Genomic DNA, 22,054 nt, shown 5'->3' on the forward strand with positions numbered 1-22,054 from the left:
CAGCAAGACTCGTGTGTTAAGAGAAGCTTGATGGCCATGGCCATGGCTATGGGGATTTGGCATTGCTGGTGGTTCGGCCCGTCCAGTCCATCATCGTTCGAGCTCGCTACGCCTTGTAGCATATCGGCGGGCTCCATAAACACCAGACCATCTGATGTTTACCGCGAAGCGATTGTTCGTCTCTGCTGCCAAGAGCCAGCCGGTCCCTTTGAAGAGGGTCTGATCACTGACGAGCATTCCACTTCGCTTTGATAGCGATGGCCAGCAGTACGAAGCATAATTAACATCTTACAAGGCATACCAAGGCAGAGGCGTGGTTTTCTGACATGCCCTGGTCATCTTGTCTCCATCATGGAACGCCTTGACTACGCGTTATAGCAAGCACGTCCACGTCAGTATAATATTTGGGGGCTATTCAATTGACAAGGGGAACAAGAGTACGGTTCATTCATCCGTCAAACGATCAGTATATATGCTATCATGACATCCATACCTATGTTGTCTACATACCTCCTACCTGCAGATGAGCAAGAAGAATAGCGTTCACGTGACTAAGCACGTGATATCACTTTGATTGTTCCCCGTGGCCGATTAAGCTTCACCTACCCTCTTCCAATTGGCCTTTATTAATAATTTAGGTTAAACTACGGCCAACTGCTTGATCAAATTGATTGACATGGATATATGAATGAGCCGTCTCCCTCCTTTTGCCTAATGATAAATGATCACTCAGTTCGCCATAGTGCCACCAATTATCTTTATGCCGACAGCTTCCGCCTCCCATCCCTTCTTAGCCAAGAACAATAAGAGGCGTTCCGTCTCCTCCCGATGTCTAGGATGAGGCCAGTCTCCAATTTTACTTTGTAGTTAAAGTGAATCCGTCACGAGTCTCAAAATTGGGCGCTGCTCTTGTTTGGCATGGCTTCAAATGTACTGCCAATGGCCCAGACCATCGCGAGCACGAGGGCTGGAATTGCAATGGCCATTCGCAATACACAGTCATTGGCGGATTGAGCGAGTTGGAGCAATGTGCTATCGCCGACGCATCTGATTCGTCCATCACACGCCGGTCGAGCAGGGTTCTACAACAACATCGATCTCAGCGAAGGTTTTGTCACAACAAGTGACATCGATGGAAGCCGCCAATCGTCTAGGCCGACAAGACGTTGCTGAGCGTCTGGGGAAAGACCGGCAGTTGTCATGTCGAACAAAAAATCGAGTGATCTTTTGGTGATGAATCTTGTCGTGGGGACAGCATCATTTTTATGCTCCAAATCATGATAGCTTCAGACGACCTGCTGTCTCTGATCTACAGTTTCCAGTCTGGCTTGGAAACTCATCAAGTGAACTCTACCAGACCTATCCATCAATATACAGCTGTGGCTCGTGTTCAGCTTGGGCATGCGATCAAGATCTACCCCTCCATCTGTCGTCCCCCACCAAGTGTTGGTCCCTTAAGATCGACGAACTGCATCAAGCAAGCCCTCCTCGTGGTGTTGACTATGGTTTACATTGCAGCCTCGTCCATGCCAGTGTATGCGCCTCATGCGCTCCCACCGTTGTACTGCCCCCATTCTCGTGGTTTGGTTGGCCTTCCACGTGCGAGGCATATTTTCCGAAGTTTGTTTAAGCCATTGAAATCTTGATAGAGAAAAGACTCGCCTCTCGCCGTTTGTCTGTGTTGCTCAGTGCCTACTTAACAAATCTTTGGCCAGCGCTTCTAGCAGCCATCATGTTTACCCGCACACAACCCTCAGCTACGTCAAAATACCCTAGCCATGACCTCTCTGAGTTCCCTGAAACTCTAAGAGGGAAACGCATTCTTCTCTGCACGGAGTCCTTTGGTCCCGTCAATGGTGTTAGCCGCACAACATTGATGCTTGTCAATCATCTGCGAGCGAACGGAGCTCAAGTTGCAGTGGTAGCGCCGCATAACCATACAGAACACAACACTTTCACTCCGCCTCCGTCGCCCACGTTGTCTCCTACCGATAAGCAGCCTGAAGTCCGAGTCACTGGATATCCTCTACCTTTCAATCCCGAACTTTCTGTTGTATACCCGGTGCGCAACTCTACGCTATACTCGAAAACATTTGGCGACGACTCTCCCCCCGATTTGATCTACCTGGCGTCACCTGCAAGCCTTGGCTTCCAGGTGATGCTTCAGCTACGACAGCAACCCAAAGAGAAGCAGATCCCCGTAATCTGCAACTTTCAGACCGACCTGGCCGGCTATTCTTCGATTTTGTTCCCTGCTCCTCTTAGTCACGTCGCCGTGTTCGCGTTTGCAGCTATTCAGAGCTACCTTTTCAATCACTCCTCAATCAAGACCATCTTTTATCCCTCAAGCTTCGTGAGACGATACTTGGTGGGCCAGAACATTCCGGAAAACAAACTCGAACTTCTGACAAGAGGTGTCAACACTGAGCTGTTCAATCCCAGAATGAGGAGCGAGGAGTTGCGAAAGAAACTGGCCCCTAATGGCGAGATTATATTTGTGACAGTTTCCCGCATCGCCGGCGAGAAAGGCTTCGGCTTCCTAGCTCAAGCGGCAAGAGAGCTTGATGCTCGGGGACTTGACTTCAAGCTATACATTGTGGGCGGCAATCGTAACCCCGATGTGGAGAAGGAGGTGCAAGAGCTGTTCCATCCTTTGAGGGAGAAGGGCAAGGTTGTTTTCGCGGGGTTCAAGAATGGTGAGGACCTCGCAGCTGCTTATGCCAGTGGCGATGTCTTCCTCCACTGTTCCATTACGGAAACCTTTGGCCTTGTTGTTTTGGAGTCTATGGCTAGTGGCGTTCCGGTCATCGCCCGTGACGAGGGCGGTCCATCCGATATCGTGCAACAAGGGGATAATGGCTTCCTGATCCAACCAGATGACCTTGACGGATTTGTGGCCAAGGCTATGGAGCTTGGACGGGATCACAACCTCCGGGCACAGATGGGCCATTCTGCCAGGGCATACGCTTGCGAGGCAACCTGGGAGAAGATTAACAACAAGGTAGCATGGCGTATGGCGGACACTATCTTGGATAGGAAGCAGGAACAGGCAAGCCCCTTGAGTCGCTCGTCATCAAGTACGAAACCATCAGCGGAGCCGCCGCTTATTCCCATCTATGGGTGGCTTATGATGAATGATGCCCTTCGCAAGGCCGTGACACAAGGTGTTGTTGATGCACGGCTGATGGGTGGATTAGGCGTCATTCTCTCCTGCTGGATGGTGACAGGATGGTACATGGCGTTTACAGAATGTCTCCTCTGGGCCAAGGGACGATGGAGGAGTGTGGAGAGGAGGTTGTCAGTCTCATAGTCTGAGCCCAGTCACCACGCGGCGTTTTGACGATTTTTCTTGTTCGAAGGAGTTGGAGGAATTGCTTGGAATGTTTCGACGTTTGCTTTACGGTTGCATTGGACGGTCCCTACAGTGTCGGAGTTGTTACGATTATGAGACTAGATAGTGGCCCTTTTTTGCACAGCCTTTTTAGAATATGATACCAAGAACTTCTTTGACATATTCTGATACCTGTAAGCTGATACAACGTCATGTTACAAGGGTCCCGGGTTGATGGATATCCGGGTTGAAGCAACATACGATGGTGTTTCATGTGGAGGAGAAGACGTCCCACCGCTCCCATCACGTCACGTCAAAGTTTCACAGCGAAAAGAATGCCATTGGTGGTTGTTCAGCCATTCAGCGGCTAGTAGATTGTTACTATGAGAGTAGTTTCTGTACTATCTAGGTAGGTAATAGTGTAGGAAGGGAATCTAGAGACCTTGTATGGTCGGATATCAACTAAAAGAACATAGGTTGCCATAAGATATCGGCATATACAAAATGAGACGCTTATAAAAGTTAAAGGAGTAGAAAAAGTCGACAACGCTATGCATGGCCGTTAAAGTAATAATGAGAATTTCGCTTGATTATTTTGTCGCCCCGACAGGTCATATCGTCGCTTTCTTGGGCATTGTGACAGCTTGTCTGCGCTGGTACATGAGAGCATAGTTGTAGCGTTCGTACGTGCCGAAGCCAACGGCTGCCACGAAGATGAGCAGCCATATGCTCATTATGATCAATCCAATAGGGAAGACCATTAGCTGCACGCCGGGCAGAACGAAAGCGACGGTGCCGTTGGAAAGACCAGCGAGTTGCTCATCGACAGCGGCTTGGGCCATGGCGAAGTCCGACAGGACTACTTCTTGAGAGAAGACGCCTGTGAGAAAGGCGGCTTCGTTGATTGAGACGTTTGTGCGGATCATACTCCCACTGCTATTGCGTGCAGAGAGAGTAAGAGTTGGCATGAGATGGGCTTCGAGCTCGTCCCTGATAGGCGGGTTAGTAAATGAAGCGTATGCGTAAAATTGATTGGTGACTTACATAGTCATGTTATCCGTCATCTTGTCAGCATTGATCTGGCCAATCAACATATATGATTGTAGCAACTCCATGCTCCCATCGCCTCTTTTTCTCATACCGGGCATATCTCCAACCAGGCCTGTGCCGTTCACGTCCTTGGACTCAACGGGCATGACACTGGCGCCATTGAATGAAATGCCGACATTGATATCCTCAGTCGCGACGCCCGCGAAACTGCCTCGAGGCTGCGATACTTGGTACAATCGCAGATCTGCCTCGAAGATACCTGTCTTGACATCCAGAGAGGGTAGGTTGTAGCAGACACATGTCCCTGTAGGGTTTGTGCTCTTGTGTAGGCCTCCGAGCATTGCACGGCATGCAGAGTTGGTGTTCATGTTCCATGCGGTCATGTTCATTGAACCATCCTTGTTGAGAGGGATTGCACCGGCGGGAGCCTGGCCGGCGGTTGAGTTCTCGCCATCACGCTCAGACAACGGTGCTGTCGTTAGCAGGGCGGCGTAGGGTCGGTTGAGAACATCGTCGACACTTCGATGAAGAAGAGAGTCAAGGGATGATGATAGTGACTGTGCTGAGGCGGAGAGGGCGAAGAGGGCTGTTGCCGCGAGGCGAAGTGACAAGGCCGAGGCCATAGTTTGCTGATGTCTCTCTTCCTAGCTCTTTCAAAATGCGCAGCGCTGCGGATCTCTCTTTCGTCCCTGAGTGATTTTTTGTATATGGCGTTTTCTTCTTTTGGTTGTTGTATCCGTGACGGTGTAGCGTAGTCCTTCGTATATTCCAACAATTTTTCGTTTAAATTTACCGAACAATTAATTTTTTTTTTTCTCCGTCCTGCGGTAAGAATTGAATCGAGTCGTCAAGTGATTGATTGATCGATGAGTAGTTGTGGGTATCTCAAAGTCCCTTGTGAGTTGAGTTTGGATGAGTATGGATTGAGACGAGCACTCCACCACCCGCAAAATATCGGACCTTATTATAAGTCGTAAGATAAGGAAAGCACAGTAGAAACCAGTTAGAACATCGAAGATCAACCAGAAGGGCGGATCGTCTACTAGTAAAAGGAAGAAAAGGAAGAAAAATCGACTGGGGGGCAAATAAAGAATACAAGGTAATTAACAAGGGGGTTAAAAGAAGAGAAGTGAAAAAAAGAGGGACCAGCCCACGCGCAGCTACAATCGTACCAGACCAAGACTGAACCGGAGTAACTTGACTGTGAACAGCCAAAAGAACGAGATTACGGGGACCCGGTTGAGCGGCACGGCAGCTTCTTTTTAGCTGGATTCTAGTTGCAAGGGGGTTCAATCATCTATCTGGTCTAGATGTTATATGGTTGGCTGATATGAATTTTGGAGACTACTGAGACAAGAACAACGAGCGCCTATGGATTCAATATTGGTGATATAGGTGACATCAACTGGCATCGTGACGGGCTTTGTGCTTCACAATGGGAAGAGCAAAACACATTCGGCCTTGACGAGTGCCAGCCTTGTCTCGGTTGTGTTCTGGACTTGTCGCAACCTACAAGGGCCTGACCTGAGCCAAGCAATCGGTTCCCAGGTTCCCAGGTTCCCTCTTGGTGGCTGTGCTAGTAGTATCAAGATCGATACCGTTATTGTGCGGAGACTAGCGTCGACATTGTGCGTACAGTGGCCAAAGGTAGCTGTGACAGGCTGCTGTTGATGCTGGTGAATGTGGTGAATGGTGGAGTTTCAGGTTGGACAAGGGACGGGAGATAGATACTACCTCAGTTGTTGGAGTCTTGATTGACTTGATCTACGAAACATTGGGGACTCATAGACAATGAATGACAGCAGTACATACTGTAAGAGGGATCAATTCATAAATTATCGTGTCATTATCTGCCCATATCTCCCATTTACTTTCTCTTTCCCAGCGTCAAATATGTCTCTCAGAACTCTTTCGTTCAATCCCGGCCGCCAAGCAGACCACCAACGGCCACTCTAACCTGCATGAGCATGGTTCCGTGTGTCAAGGGCTGCTAGGGACATCAACTGCCCTGAGCCAGGGGCACCTTCAGGGCATCACCCCTGTTCCACATGGCGTCTCGCTCACTGCATTTCGGCTCATTTCCACCCCCGCCAAGCTCTGAGATCTGTCAGCGTCAGTCCATAGTGAGTCGGTGATGGCTTCATTTTTGCTAGCTGTTGGACGGTTTTAATCCAAGGAAATGAATTTTTCCATTAAACCGATTCTCTCTCAGCGTAACGCTTCTTTGTCTTCCCATCAACAAGTTATGAAACACAATGCCTGGTGATATTCCCAACTCGCCTACTAAATACTCTCTAGCGCCAAGATAAAGGGGCAACAATTATTGACTCAGATTCTATCTTATCCCCCTCTTTGACTCTCCTTTTTGTGGATTGGGATTGGGATCTTGACATGAAGCCCAACGGCGATTAAGGTGGCAGAAACGGCGTCGAGACCGTCTCAAAGACGGTGAAACTCTCTTGCAACAGGAAACTCGAGCTTCCGGATGACAGCTCAATGGGTCTTTGTATGATCGCCTTAGAAACGCCCATCCATAGTAGCCGCCTGCTATTGTCATTAGGACATAAAAACTAAACAATGAAACATGGTCGATCCAGATCTCCATCTGCTTCCAGGGGTTTTGCGCTGCTGAAGGTTCTTGAATAAGTTTTCTGGACCTATAACATGAATCGTGTTTGAATCCAAACATCTTGGCGATAGAAGTGACTCAGTTTACGAGGATACTACACTGCAAAACAATGAGGTCTTTAATCTTTTTCATGATTGCGAAACGAAACTCTAGAGGCGAAGCATCAAAGCGGAGAATAAAGAGTTTTCATGTTTCTTCACATGATTACCAGCGTTGTGGTTGTCGATCTCAAGATTCGCATTTGTGGAGGGTATGTCTGTAGTCTATTTTCTGGCCAAGAATATTCCTGCGGCACAGTCAGGATTCATTTCAGCTAATTACTTGGGTGGTAGGAGAGGCGACATGATAAGCTCCAGTTTATTGAAAAGTTGGCGATGCCTGGTTATGCTGTTCATCACAGTCAGGTATCGCGAAGAAGATTTCACACAGCAAGAGTTCTTCTCAACCAATACAAAAGAGTTGCATTTCGCAGCGAGTCTCTTCCTCAACCTCCATAGCTACAGATTACATTACAGAGTACCTCGTCACCTATCGTATTTGCCTGGCAATCGTGTACTATAATTGCTCCTCCGTTCTGTGATATCTTGGCACCGGGCATTTCTAACTCGGCTATGCAGGTGACGGTGCCCATTCGGCGCCACGCGCATGATGGAGTCAACGGTCAAATCGGGTCCATATGTGTCACTGACCTCTTCAGGGGACTTGCTCCCTTCCCGTTCTCTCCGCCTCAACCGGCAACATCCGGAGCTGGATATTGCAGCCGTAATTACCGCGGGGCTCCGAGCATTACTATACGATTGCGAGGTAAGTTAACAGATATGGAAATGAATTCGTAGTGAATGAGGGGCTTATGGGGTTTAAGCAATTACAACAATGTGTATAGGTCAACAGCAACGATGTCAGTGATCAATGGCGGCAAAGGCCATGAATAATGCTGAGGCGGTGAGAAAGATGGATATCCCTTGACCCATTGATAGCTAGAAGGGCAGCCATTGGCATATTGTGATGGCAAATATCACAATTATTTACAATTGCCAATAAATCGTGACTTTGGCAGATTATATCACTTCGTCGTTCGAGGTTGTTACGCAAGATTGTGATTGATGAAGCTACCCTATGCTATCTTGACGAGATTCACAAACTGGGTCTTTGGCCTATCGCTGTAGCTTTTTTCTTGGCCTATGAGGATACGAACATTGGAAATAGAAACCGGGTTCTTTTTTTAGTAATTGTACCAACAAAAGCAATGGCCAATGGATGGCTTATGAGGTGAAGGTAGCTGGAGACACCAGTAGATGTGGAGGTACTGTTACTAAGATATACACACTCTTGAGACAACTTTACCATCTCAAGGACGTCAATACGATAGAGAAAGACGATTAAGGTATAGGAATAGATGCAAATCATTTGACTGCCATAAATAAGGGCTAGTCTTATCTCCCACATCTTGGTGCACCGTTGATTCACCTTTGTGCCTGGCAGATCTGCAGGGGTGGCCTCCATCTCATGGATCGCTGAAGAATACCCTAAATCAACAGCGTTACATGCTGCGTTGGCTCTTGCCCCAATTGAATCGGTCTGAGATACCACAGCTTCTCATCTTCAGCAAATCATTTACAAACACAAAGCCAGCAGTGGCAGTGGCAGTGGCAGTAGCAGTGACAATCAATGCATCACGTGAGCTGACTGGTAACTGGAGGATCCATCTCCTGGGGGCCTCCTGCAAGCTGCCGTTAGCGCTGGACGGTTTGGAGGTGCAAGAGAGGAGGGGAGAGAGAGGCGAGAGGCGAGAGGAGACGAGAAGCATTGACTTTAGCTGCGCCTCGTCACCGTTTATCTGTCATCATTTCACTTCCAAGAATACGAATACAGATACCTTCAACAAAAAGATATCCCAATCATCCATATCGTATCACATAAACTAATCTTCATCACTACTCCCAAATGGTTAAAGATACTGACCCCGCAGAGGCCGACCAGCCCACTGCGGAACCTCAAATCACCTACGCCTCAGGTCGAGTTGAACATCCGGGCCAAGCGGATTCACCACCTGACCTACGACTTATTCACTACAACGATGTCTACCACTTGGACGCTTCCAGTGCCGAGCCTGTGGGTGGTCTGCCAAGATTCATCACCGTGTGCCGCGAGTACCAGGAGGGCGACCAGTTCAAGGATCAGCCTAAAGCCCTCACCTTTTTCAGCGGAGATGCCTTCAATCCCAGCTTGGAGAGCACAGTCACCAAGGGTCAACACATGGTTCCTGTCCTTGATATGATTGGAACCGACTGCTCTTGTGTAGGGGTGGGTAGGCCACACCACCCACGACCGGCATGATAACTAACGAGGCTCAATCTATAGAACCATGACTTCGACTTTGGTGTAAAGCAATTTGAGCATCTCTCAGGCCAGAACAAGTTCCCCTGGTTGCTCGCCAATGTTATCGATCGTGACATTGGTAATGACACGCCTCTGGGACATGCGAAGAAGACCCATATGATGACCACCTCCAACGGCATCAAGGTTGGTCTCATTGGTCTTGGTGAACGGGAGTGGCTCGAGACCATCAACAGTTTGCCACCTAATCTCGAATATCGATCTGCCACCGCTGTTGCTAAGGAGCTTGTTCCCAAACTGCGCGAGGATGGCGCCGAAATTGTTATCTGTCTAAGCCATATGCGTGAGCCAAATGATAACAAGTTGGCAGAACAAACAGGGGGACTCATGGATATCATCCTTGGAGGACACGACCACTTTTATGCCCACAGCCTCATCAACGGAACCCATGTTCTGCGATCTGGTACCGACTTCAAGAACTTGAGTTACATTGAGGCTCGCCGAAAGGCAGATGACCCGTCCAAATGGGATTTTGATATCTGGAGAAGAGACATCGTTTCGTCTATCAAAGAGGACGAGCCGACGTTGAAGAAGGTCGATGAACTGGTCTCAAAACTGAACCAGTCTCTAGCCAGGCCGGTCGGATACACGGCTACACCTCTGGATGCTCGTTTCAGTACTGTTCGTCTTAAGGAGTCCAACATTGGAAACTTTGTATGCGATGTCATGCGACATCATCACAACGCCGACTGTACCATCATGGCTTCTGGAACCATTCGTGGCGATCAGATCTACCCCCCTGGCGCAATTCGAATCAAGGATATCACGACATGCTTCCCGTTTGAGGACCCTGTTGTATTGCTCAGGGTGACAGGCCAGGCCATCTTTGATGCGTTGGAAAACAGTGTGGCCATGTACCCTGCTCTGGAAGGCCGATTCCCTCAAGTTTCCAACATTCGTTTCGAGTTTGACCCATCAAAGCCTAGAGGGGAGAGGGTGCAGTGGGCAGAGATTGGTGGAAAGCCTTATGAACCCGAGAAGCTGTATGTTCTCTGCACCAGAGGGTATATGGGGCGAGGAAAAGGTAAGCGTGCGAGCCATGAGCGACGAAATCGTAACTAACCTTGGTCATAGATGGTTTCACTAGCTTGCTGGTCAAGTCGGAAGGTGGCGATGCTGAGGAGATCATTGAAGAGGAGAACGGTATTCTCATCTCAGCCATGTTGCGCCAGTACTTCATGGGTCTTCTTACCGTAGGGTGCTGGAAGAACCTGGCCTCACACTGGGTCAAGGTTGCTCAAAGTTGCGAAACGCCCGTGTCGCCTACCCGAACCAAGTTCAATGTTGACTTTCCCGACATGAAAACAGTGTCAAAGAATCTACCCAAGGACAAGCGCTCCGAACAAGTGACAAAAGACATGAGGGATCCCTGGCAAAGATTCCTCAAGCGCCGCTTCAGCGTGAATGTGAAGCCTCACGACGAGAATGACAGCAGCGATGAGGAGGCTGATGAGAAATCTGACCCTATGACCGAAGACCCAGAGGATCCTGACGGCACAAAGCTCGATCTCGAGATTCTGCTGATGCGCAAGTTCTGGACAAAGTGGGCACTCAAGGCTGGTGTAAAGGCCAGTATCTGTGATCCCCTCAAGGAGGGCGAGTTTACAGTGGATTGGACAACTTGTATTGCCCCCGTAGTTGATGGACGAATTATCATGACGGGCGCTTCTACACCGTAAAGCTAGAAGCTAGATGGGAGGGAGGATTGGCGCTGGGATAGGGAAGCTTGGCATGAACTTTGACGAGGAGTTGTCAAGGATAGGGGAGATTAAAAAGGTAAATAAAATTAAGGAGCATTCACAAGTAAGCATTGCTGTCTGTATCATTTATCTGATTGTGCCTTGGCTGTGAGATGAAGCTTCGGCGAAGCACTGGAGCAGCCCTACCCCAGCATTTTTAGCGAAGGGATGAAGGAAGCTTTAATTACCGACTGCCCATGTCCCTGTCAACTGGTCCATGAGATGGTGAGACACCAAGTAAGCTGGACGAAATTATCGCTACAGTATCATGTAAATGACTCTTTGCCTACCGAGTGCCGGCAGGCAATGTGGAGGCAAAGTTGTTAACGCCTCGTAGTATTTCGACGTTGCATTTGATCGATCGGCAATGCTTTGGACGTTGATGATCCGAGACCTGGACTAAGGTACGTTGATCTCCTGATCCGATGTGATCTCGCTGTCGTAAATGATAGAATATAGCAACTTGCATGTCTGGCCAATACCTGTCGTGGCTATTGACACGCCTAACACGATACGAGATCGAGGCTCTGCCAAAGTATATGGAAGGCAACTCAACCTGGAGGACAAATATCGAATGGCCAGGATGCCATCTTGGCCGAGATAGTAACTGCATCCGAGCGTTGGATCGGCCCAACGATCGTGTACAGCTGCGATATCGGGATAGCCATGACATAGATACATATTCATTGTTCCTATTACACATGCCTGACAAGCTCATCAAGAGGCCACCGAATGATTCAAGGAAATAGAATTCTCACTACGTACAGTATCTAGTACTCAGCTCGTATATATCCCTGACGCCACTTTCTTCGCCTTACCCATCACTCATTTGCTGATGGCTAAAAACTGTCGTGCTTGTGTAGCACAGCTCGCGTGTTGAATGCATAATAGACGGAATAATTGCAACAGTGCAGTGTTGCTTAATTTGATTTTATTGTAACTTCATTCTTATTTTGTATGTCTGAGATCGTGCTTGTTTCAATAGTTGCCAGCTTCTTCATCTGACTTTTCGTCTATCGATATCATTGTTTCGCAGTTACATCGATGTAGCATCCCGGTATCTTGGCCACAGACACGCAGAAGCGTCCACACTACCGGTAAGACAGCAGCATCTGCATCTGCAGCATCAGCCTCACTTCTGCCGGCGACCGTTTCATCTCAACCAACTCAAATCTTGAATCTCACCGACTCGAGGCAGAGCATAGCCTCATTCGTTGATTGAACAAAGGAGGAACGAGAAAGCAGGACAGGTAAAAGTTTCGTCTGGGAGGGATCTTCAGCTAGACATGGATGGTAATGGACATGGACGCCACTCCCCCGGCTCACCGGTTTCCAGAAGCTGATCTACGCGATTGGACCTCGACGTCACGTAGAGGAAAACGGCAAAAAGCAATAAGAAAACGCCAAGTCAAGTTAGTGGGCTAAGAGTATAGCATTCGCACTAGAAACCGAGTGGCGGATATGTCTTGCTAAGAGAGATACTCATTGCAAATCGACAAGGTTGATATGAAGCAAGGCTGCAGAGTTGCGTGTCGAGGTAACACTTTACCATCTGTTTGCTGCTCAAAATGGTCATCCGCATCATAGTGAGCCTGTCAAGGCAAAAGGTCATGTCACTGCTGATGGAAACTCATACCCAATAGTCCATTCCTAAGCAAACCAACAAAGGAACCACCATTACACGAGGCTATGAGTGTACCAGGATGCTGGTACGTAGCATCAAGAACCTTGAAAGGCAGTAAACCAATCAAACAACAAATCCCATCATATGTTTCCAGCTGAACTACCTAGTGTGCTGTAGAGTTCAACTCCATGGAACATGAGCACCATACTCTGTAGATCACCGCGAATGCCGAAGCTTCGAGACCATCCCGTGACATTCCCCTCATGCACCGAACCCTGTTGCCGATGTCAAAGAGCCAGCTTGTTTGCCTCTTGTATTTGGCTAAAGTCCCCTGAAGAGCTCGCTCTCCTATCATGTCTTTGCATTCTTCTGCACCGGAAGACCGGGTGTTACCGAGCCGTTGTTTGCTAAACTGTCACTAGTTGCAACCTTGGTCAGTCAGCATCTCGGGCACCTTGGGTCCGGAATAGCTTCCTGTTGGAGCTTGAGGCTGATTTGATCATGCCAGTGTTGTTAAAGACGAGGTCATATGCCTGAGCGAACGGAGCATCGGAGCAGAGGAGGGCACAACCCGGCCTCTTCCCCGAGAGCGAGGCCCCTTTCTGTCCAACAACCTCTTCTATGCCGTACCTCCCGAGCTCCTATCCCGTCTCGAAAACATTATCATCGACTCAGCTTCCCTCACACTGGATAGTCATCAGAGACTCCAATCACGACTTGAAAGAGCCGAACCGCTATCTTGTTGGGTCGCTGCCCCCGTCTTTGGTTACACAACCAACTCTTCGGTGTACGACCAACGGGGAAAGCGCACGAAACACTGTCTATTACCGTATCAAGATCTCGCATCCAATCCGTTTGGCATCTCGGCCCGTACTGTATTAGTGCCCGGGTTCTAGGAGCAACGTTGAGGCCCTCCGCTCCTGCTTGTCATAGGGCGGAAGCTCACCGACCGCTACAAGCATTGCATTAGTGCCCGAAGGCGAGGGCTGAGTAAAGGGGCGGCGAAAAAGCTATATGTTAAAAGGCTCCTCCGCAGCTGGAGAATATCTTTCGAATATCGACTCGACTATAGGCAGTCTGTGGCAAGCTATTGGTTGTTGAGGTTCGCTACCAGGGTATTGGAAATAGACTTGTCCGAATCCTTTCGTTGCGTCCTGAGATTTCACAAGCAACAGGCATTCTTTCAGCCAGGGGAAAAAGCAAAATGTCACCTTCCAAAACCTGTAAAATGGAGCCTTGGAAGCTCACAGCTGCCGAAGCTCTTACTCAGATCCAAGCCGACAAGCTCTCGGTCCAGGAGTATGCAAAATCGCTTCTCGAGAGAGTCAATGAGCGCGACAAAGATGTTCAAGCTTGGGCGTATCTGGAGGAGGAGACCATAATGCAGCAAGCAAAAAGTCTAGACGAGGTTCCCAAGAAGAACAGAGGGCCTCTTCACGGACTTCCCATCGCTGTTAAGGACGTCATCTATACCAGGGGTAAGCCTCGCAAGCGATACGATCTGAATGGAGCTTACTGAAGTACAGACATGCCGACTCAGTTCAACTCGCCATTGTATGAGGGACACTTCCCTGAAACTGACGCTGCTTCCATTCGAATTCTTCGCCATGCTGGAGCTCTCATCTTTGGTATGTACTCTCTCATCATCCTGCTGCCTCAGACTGACACTTCAGGCAAAACAACAACTACACAGTTTGCTGCTATTCACATTGGGCCCAAGACTCACAATCCCCACGACCTTCTTCGCACCCCTGGAGGTTCTTCCAGTGGCTCCGGGGCAGCCGTTGCCGACTTTCAAGTTCCCATAGCCCTTGGAACACAGACAGGCGGCTCTCTGATCCGTCCAGCTTCCTTCAACGGTATATATGGGTTCAAGCCAACGTGGAATGCCGTCTCTCGAGAGGGCCAGAAGATCTATGCACTATTATATGACACTCTTGGATGGTATGGGCGCTGTGTCGAAGATATTATTCTCTTGGCAGATGTGTTTGCCCTCGAAGATGACGAAGAGGAAGCACCTCGATTCCAGGGGGTCGAGGGTGCCCGTTTCGCCATTTGCAAGACTGTTGTGTGGCCCATGGCTGGACCTGGTACACAAGAGGCCATCTCACGAGCCGCAGATCTTCTCAGATCCCACGGGGCCATCGTGGAAGACATTGAACTGCCCTCAGAATTTGATAATCTGCCAGAGTGGTATCGGATTGGCCTTCATACTGAAGGTCGTACTGCATTTCTCCCTGAATATCGAGTTGGGAAGAACCAGATTGGACAGGTGCTTATTGAGCATGTCGAGAACGCCGATAAATTTACTCGCAAAACACAACTGGAGGCTTTCGATAACATGGCCCGTTTGAGGCCAGTGTTCGATGAGATTGCCTCGCAATATGCAGCTGTCATCACCCCGAGTGTGCCCGACGAGGCCACTGTCGGTCTTGAGAGTACAGGAAGCCACATCTTTTGTTCTATGTGGAGTGTAAGTATCTGTATTGCAGGAGCAAGCTGGCATCACTGACTGTCGCATAGGGTCTGCATACTCCTGTATTGAATGTGCCCGGCTTCAAAGGTGACAACGACATGCCGATTGGCCTGTCCCTTGTTGCACCTCGATATCGTGACCGTCACCTTCTGGAAGTTGGCAAAGCAGTTGGAGAAATATTCCAGGTTGAAGGAGGCTGGGAGACGAAGCTGCCTTGAGAGAGGAAGAAAATTGTACGAGTATGAGATTGTATCAAGAATCAAGATTGGATAGCGTCAGATGACAGAATGATCAGGAATTGGGATGGCGCATGGGCAATAGGTAGGTAGGTAGGTAGGTAGGTGCTTAGGGTTGGAGATAGACTTGACTCTTAACAGCACGAGACAAAATAATTGATTATTGTCAGCCTCAGAATTCTTATTTTCGAAAATTTGATTTCACGTTTCGAATTGCGGCTGGTATTGATAAAATATACGCTGAAATGTTGTTACAGATTCCCAGTACTTCAGGACTCTCGGCTTGATCCGCGCTCGTAAAACGTCTATGATTCATTGGATTAAGTGCCAACAGTTTTCGCTCAATACAAAACACCAACCGCGCCTACAAACCCAGACATGAAGTCTCCGCTGTCCAATACCCAGTATCATAACCCATCCATTGACTTGAACCTGACAAGCCCCGAAGGATGTGAACATAAAGCTTTGCACCGAAGCTCTATAACAAAAAAAGAACAAAGGGTGAGTGGGGAAGGAGAGAGAGGCCAGAAGCTAGAGATCTAAGGTGAGGGAGTAAGAGATAGGTAGTCTAAAAGTCCAGCTAAGCTGCCATAACGTGACTAAACTAAATGGTCTCTTGGATTAGAGTTGAATCTTCTACCATCTCCAGGGAGCCGATATGGGCCCAAGATATGTCGGAGTCAAGCTATCCACTGACAAATCATTGGTTCGCGGGCATGAGCTTATCGATGCACGCGATAGACTAATCTTGTTAGAAGGGACGAGTGTAGTTTAGAGGCAAGAACTTACGTCGTCTGTCAAGATACCCTGGTTTCGGAGATAATGACCCATACCCTTAACGAGCTCGAGCTGCTCATCGGGGTTGAGGCTTGTGATGGCGGTCTCGAGAACGGAGCCGAGGCTGACCTTGTGGATAGCAACAAAGGTGTGGAAGTACATGTAGGCAAAGAAACCCATGATGAATTGGCAGTCCATGCGGTCAGTGATGCCTCCGTGTCCGGGGATAGAGTCGCCAAAGTCCTTGATCTTGAAAGTGCGCTTGAGACCAGAAGCGAAGAATCCGCCGAAGGGAGCAATAAGAGAGGCGAAAGTAGCCAGGTTGAGGGCGTGGATCTGCATGGGAGCGATGGTGACAGAGAAGTTGGCCGTGTCGGGAAGGAAGAATAGCTCGGGCAGCTCGTATGTCTTGGGGAGGAAGACCGGGTTGGGATCGCACTTGAGGCCGGTGAAGACATTGGCTCCTAGATCGTTGACAGGGCAGATGAAGTACTTTGATCGCATCATGATGTTAGAGAGGAGCATGGCAAATACGATAGTCATGATCCAAGCACCAACGAAGCCCTCGACGGTCTTCTTGGGAGAGAGTTTGATGAGCTGAGTGCGTCCAAACATGATACCGCAGATGTAGGCGAAAATGTCGTTGGTGATGACTAGAGCCGCGGGCAAAAAGAACCAGATCATGCCCTCGAAGACGTTGTTCATGATGAAATGGGCCTGTACGACAATGAGGTACAAAGCCATGTGAGTCCAGGCAAAGTTGGTGAACTGGAACTTGTAGTGGCCAGCTTGAAGGGAGGTAACAAAGAAGACGAAACCTAGTCGTAATTAGCTTGAGAAACCCGGTCAGACATAGATTTACCTACCGAACACATAGAGGATGAAGCTGATGAAGCGATGGTGAGTAGCCAGAGGCAGCAGGACCTTGTCAACCAGAATAATGTGCTTGAAGTAGTAGATGACAGTCTCGCCGTAGAGGAAGTACATGGTGGTTGCCAGCCAGTACCAGTTGAGACTTTTAGTCGATCGCAGGGAGCGGGCGCGGCTGGGAACATTGGCAATGGCAATAACCTCCTTGAAGGAAACGATCTGGACAGCGGTAATGATGCAGATAATGTAAATGTGGCCCATAAAGAGTGCGGTAAAGAACAAGGCGAACATGACAAATGTCCAGAAAGTGCGGGTTATGAAGTTGGCCTTCTTCTTTTCGTACTCGGCTTGCTGCTCGTTGGCTGGAGGTTGCTTCTGTGTTTTATTAGTCTTGTTGCTCAAGAATTTGGTGATATCCGGAGGTCCCTCGGCTCCCCAAGACAGCTTCCCATTGAGCGGGTGCTTACCTCGTTGACTGTTTCCAGCTGGCCCGAAGATTGGGACTTGAGCAAAGTGGGAGAACCGCCATCTTCGCTGCTGAAGCTTGATCGTCGTTTGTCACCGTTGCGGTTGGGGAACTGAACCCCTCTCTTTGACCGAGCCATTATTGCTGTGGTGTCGGTACTGAAATGCGCTGTAGGAGTCGCTGGTTTTTTCTTGCTGATTACTGCCAATAATTTCGGCAATGAGGCTATCGTCGGCTGACGGTATCTCTTTTTGGTGGGCGATCAACTCGGTTCCTGGGCGCAATATGGGCTCTTTTCGAGGTTGTTGTGAAAAGAGACAGTTGTCTGTTCTCGCAAATTTGCTTCAACTGGCCTGTGACGTCGTCGCGCAAGTCGGGGCAAGCGCGTGGGAATTACGGGGTCGGAAGGAGAAGGGTCCCTGAGAAATCGTCACGGTGGGAACAAGCTTGGCCGGTAGAACGGGACAAGGGAAAGGTCGTAGATCAATCAATTAGTGATTAGATCAACAACACTTTTGAAGAGCGGCAGCTGTTGGCGCGGATATTTTGTCGCGAACAAATCTGACGATGATGGAAGAACAAGAAATATGGAAGTCAAGCAAATCAAGTCTGGTCTGTAGCGTAACGTAGCTATTAAGGTAGGCTGCTCCTAGGTAGGCCGGACTTGAGGGGTGGCAGAAAACTTTAGACCTAAGCTAAGGGTGCAGAAAATAGCCAGCTTAAGACACGGGCTAGACTGCTGTAGAGTGACCAAAGTAATTCATCTCCTGCACTGTCGCAGTTTACGTTTTCTGCCCAGCAAATGCAGCGTCAGCCCAATAGGCCGTGCAGTCCAGGAAGGCAGCCCAGCATTTCTAATAAAAAGTGGGCGCGAACTCAGTGCCACCCAGTGACGTTGCTTCTTCCTCTGCCAAGTAAACCTCCTACGCAATCTAAAACTAACAGCATGACCAAATCTCACATAAAATCTTGGGACTGATGAAAACAGGGACCAATTGAGTCCCTGAGCGCTGCGGCTGTGGCTTGACGTGTTCCGGTGGTTCCAGTAGGCTTCCACTTGTTGTAGGTCCCCTCCCTCCACTCCTTAATAGGGTGTCATGCCAAACTGTAGTGATGAAAACTTCTGAATAACCTCTTTCGTCTGTTTTCAGATGGAAATGTATTCGCAATACATCCCCGGAACTCTTTTCCTCCTATGTCGATTAGCACTCAACAATCTAAATATCTATTAAATAACCCTCGGGAAATTGAGACGAAATGCCCCGGACGCAGGGGCTGATTAGTTGTGGAACCTGTCGCTCGGTAATGGATCCATCTCACAGATCTGTTGAGATTCCTGTCGGCTCACAAATGGAGATTGATAGATGTCGGTAAAGGAATAGCAAAGCCCTAATTGACAGCGATGACTTGAGCTGTATCCGTAGAAAAACCACGTAGGACAAGCTGCCGCTCTTCCCCATGCCCCAAGATCCCGCCTATGTGTGCAAATGTTTCTACTACCCGTACCTCAAAGATTCCTGACTTATTAGTGCATGTTTCTAGTTGTCTTAGTATACGCCTGTCTCGATTGGCGAACTGCAACTGCTGTCAATTGAGTGACTACAAAACTCCAGGCTGTGGATGTTCCAAAGCATGTCACAACAAGCCCATCTTCACAAGAATGGCAGGGGTCTTATTGCCGCCTTCCATCCTCTCTCCACAAGCTTGTTTGAAAACGAAAACTTCCAAAGCTTGATGAGCGATCAATGACGCACGTTGTCCTTCACATGCTAGAGATCCAAGTACAGATATGGTATTGGAACTCCGCAAAAGGCTGCGCGGCAACTGCCTGAAGAATGTCCAAGCCACAAGCCACACTTTATGCTGAACGTCAGACACGTGACTGCGCGACGCGTTTCTCAAGTCTTTCCTCCACCATTACAGCATACCGCGATTCATGATGATAATGGTTGAGATGTTTCGACAATAATATTAAACCCCGCCTTTTTTCGATGGAGCTTTCCTGTTCCCTAGGAATAACCATGCAAGATGGATCTCGACGAGTTCTCAGATGACGGTTTCGACGATATCCCTGACAATGCTCTCCAAGAACTCGAAAACCATGCCATTCAATTCACACAGGCTCAAGCCTCGAGATCAGCTACGCAACAACGAGCCGTGTCCCCAGAGTTCGGTGGCTGGATTGACGATGAAGATGACCTTGATACGACCGAGGTAACAAATGACGCTGGCATCCCTATAGGGAGACCCGTTATAGACAACAATCTGCCACGGAACGAAGCATCTCAGGCCTATTACCTAGATTCGCGACGATCGATCCCGCCTCCAAATCCACAATGGAACCCAGTGGTTGACCCCTCGAAGCGACGTCCTATAGGGCAGCCTATTCAGCAAAACATCAATCCTGCGCCACCTAATCAGCCCATGTACACTTCTCAACAGTTCCAAACCCAGAGTTCCCATTTCGCCCGCGCTCAGCCAAGTCAGTTTGCTCGGCCCCCTCTTCCCCAGAACCGGCATGCCGCCCCTAGCCAATCCCAAACACGTCCTGGCGATATCTTATCGGCTCTCCAACAGCGAGTTGTAGTTCTCGAGGACCAACTTAAGGCAGCTCTGGGGGAGGCTTCCATTGTTCGGTCCAATTTTGTCAAATCCAACGAGGAGCATGCAGCAGAGGTTGCCCGCTTGAATAAGATCAATGCCGAGCAGCTAGCTAAGCAAGAACGTATCGCTGAGGCAGCTGTTGCCGCTCAGCAGAATGCCGATACAGAGCTGCAGTTTCTCCAGCGAGACATGAGGGAAGTGAACGACCGTGTTCGCCGAAAAGAGCCTGCTGTAAACGCTTCTGGAGGTCTAACGACTCCCAAGAAAGCCGCCAAGACATGGGTAGCTGACGGATTCGATGATATGGACATTGTCCTGAGTCCAAGCAAAGGACAAGGACGAAGCAGAAATTCTGGCTCGATAGCGTTGCATGTTGGCGAGAGAACGCCAAGTAAAGGCAAGAGGAAACGACCCGCCGTCGATAGCCCTGTGATGCCATTGGAGACTCATACGGACAGTTTTGCTAGTAGCAATGGCAAACCGGAGTCTGCAGCTCATCAAGCTCCGATTGTCGTTGCGCCACCCCCTGCTGTACCTTTTGAGGTTTGTCGATACGTACAGATTTTGTGAATGCGGTACTGACAGAGTATTAGTTCTTGAAGCTCGTACTTGATCATGGAACGCAGCGGCCAACCTTCGACGTCCTGTCTCGCTTTTATTTCCCTGATGACCCGGAAACCTCCTTTTCCGCGATCGTGTTCCAAAAAATACCCCTGATGGGAGATCCAAATCGACCAATGCAGCTGCTTGTGGATTTTGCGAACCTGATGAGTGGTATCTGGACCCGATGCCAAGCGGATCAATTATGGGAGCCTATTAAGTATGTCCTTTCTTTGATATCCTTCACATTCTCGCTCCATGCGTCTGAAGTTGCACCTTTCGTAATCCCCAACTTAGCAGCGCCAGCGCAAGCAACAATGTGCACTCTTGCTGAATGGCAAAATCGCGTTCCTGAAGGCGACGAGCAGCTGAAAAATGCTGAGTTCCAGTCCATGAAGCGGCACATCAATATTGTGGATATTCTCTCGGTCTTCTATACGTGCTCGCTCGCTTGCTCTACCGCACTTGGCGTGACCGGGGATGAAGTCAAGTCCCAGGCAACGATGTTTTGGAGCTGCATCTCCCCTGATCTGGTTTACAAGCTTCTGAGTCCCAAACAAGAACTTCCTGATATCTTGGCTATGCTCGAGCTATTGACTACATGCTCACTCCCGGATTCACTTGGCCCCATTACAGAGCAGAGTGATGGTCTCGTTGCCAGCCATGTTATCAATCACGTTTCAAACAAACTTACAGACTACCATGCTTCTGTGAAGACTCGCAAGCAGAAGGCAACTTTATACTTGGCTTCCTTGCGGACCCTGATGGCATTCTCTCGCTATCCTTTTGGTGCGGCAGAGCTTGCATCTCATAATCTTGCACTTCCTCGTCTCGTGGCCTGCCTCAGCGCGTCTATAGACGAGTTGTATGACCTGCCGATTCCTCCAAACGTTTTACCGCCAGATTCTGAGACGCAAGACGTGCATTTAGGATCGGAGGCGGCTTCGTACTCGGTGAGCCTGTACCAGATCATTTCTAACTGCGTTTTCTTGATTCATTCTTTGGTAACCGGCCCTGATACTGCCAATATTGCAGAAATTGGCCAGAAGCTGTCTCTAGCGCACGGTGGAAGTCAGAGGTATCTTATTGCCCTGGGAAGGCTCACATTCGCAGAAGAAGATCTTGTGATGGAAGCTGGGATTGATGGAGAGACTGTTGAAGCAGCACACGAATTGCTTGAGCTGGCTGTGACGCCAGATGAAGGCGAGATCGTGAGTGGAGCATTTGGAGAATAGCATTACAGGATTGCATCTCT

At 49.0% G+C, this 22,054-nt stretch overlaps 6 protein-coding genes across 6 annotated transcripts; 4 read left to right on the forward strand and 2 right to left on the reverse strand.

Moving 5' to 3' along the window:
• Positions 1-1,732: 1,732 nt before the first annotated feature.
• On the forward strand, positions 1,733-3,310 carry FIESC28_06870 (uncharacterized protein; the record flags this gene model as incomplete). Its single annotated transcript, XM_031161012.1, has 1 exon — positions 1,733-3,310. One exon carries the CDS (start codon positions 1,733-1,735, stop codon positions 3,308-3,310), a length of 1,578 nt encoding a protein of 525 aa, XP_031014922.1.
• Positions 3,311-3,942: 632 nt separating this feature from the next.
• FIESC28_06871 (uncharacterized protein) lies at positions 3,943-5,004 on the reverse strand (the record flags this gene model as incomplete). Its single annotated transcript, XM_031161013.1, has 2 exons — positions 3,943-4,321; positions 4,376-5,004. 2 exons carry the CDS (start codon positions 5,002-5,004, stop codon positions 3,943-3,945), a joined length of 1,008 nt encoding a protein of 335 aa, XP_031014923.1.
• Positions 5,005-8,954: 3,950 nt separating this feature from the next.
• On the forward strand, positions 8,955-11,086 carry FIESC28_06872 (uncharacterized protein; the record flags this gene model as incomplete). The annotated part of the gene is made up of 3 exons (XM_031161014.1): positions 8,955-9,314; positions 9,372-10,431; positions 10,482-11,086. 3 exons carry the CDS (start codon positions 8,955-8,957, stop codon positions 11,084-11,086), a joined length of 2,025 nt encoding a protein of 674 aa, XP_031014924.1.
• A 2,912-nt stretch (positions 11,087-13,998) lies between these two features.
• On the forward strand, positions 13,999-15,464 carry FIESC28_06873 (uncharacterized protein; the record flags this gene model as incomplete). The annotated part of the gene is made up of 3 exons (XM_031161015.1): positions 13,999-14,248; positions 14,297-15,243; positions 15,294-15,464. 3 exons carry the CDS (start codon positions 13,999-14,001, stop codon positions 15,462-15,464), a joined length of 1,368 nt encoding a protein of 455 aa, XP_031014925.1.
• A 718-nt stretch (positions 15,465-16,182) lies between these two features.
• FIESC28_06874 (uncharacterized protein) lies at positions 16,183-17,734 on the reverse strand (the record flags this gene model as incomplete). The annotated part of the gene is made up of 4 exons (XM_031161016.1): positions 16,183-16,224; positions 16,272-17,077; positions 17,126-17,504; positions 17,597-17,734. 4 exons carry the CDS (start codon positions 17,732-17,734, stop codon positions 16,183-16,185), a joined length of 1,365 nt encoding a protein of 454 aa, XP_031014926.1.
• Positions 17,735-19,623: 1,889 nt separating this feature from the next.
• Positions 19,624-22,034, forward strand: FIESC28_06875 (uncharacterized protein; the record flags this gene model as incomplete). The annotated part of the gene is made up of 2 exons (XM_031161017.1): positions 19,624-20,742; positions 20,793-22,034. The coding sequence occupies 2 exons, from the start codon at positions 19,624-19,626 to the stop codon at positions 22,032-22,034; spliced, it is 2,361 nt and encodes a 786-aa protein (XP_031014927.1).
• Positions 22,035-22,054: the final 20 nt, after the last annotated feature.

The sequence above is a fragment of the Fusarium coffeatum genome, assembly GCF_003316985.1.
Source record: "Fusarium coffeatum strain FIESC_28 chromosome Unknown BRIP53273_contig_147, whole genome shotgun sequence".
NCBI classification, from domain to species: domain Eukaryota; kingdom Fungi; phylum Ascomycota; class Sordariomycetes; order Hypocreales; family Nectriaceae; genus Fusarium; species Fusarium coffeatum.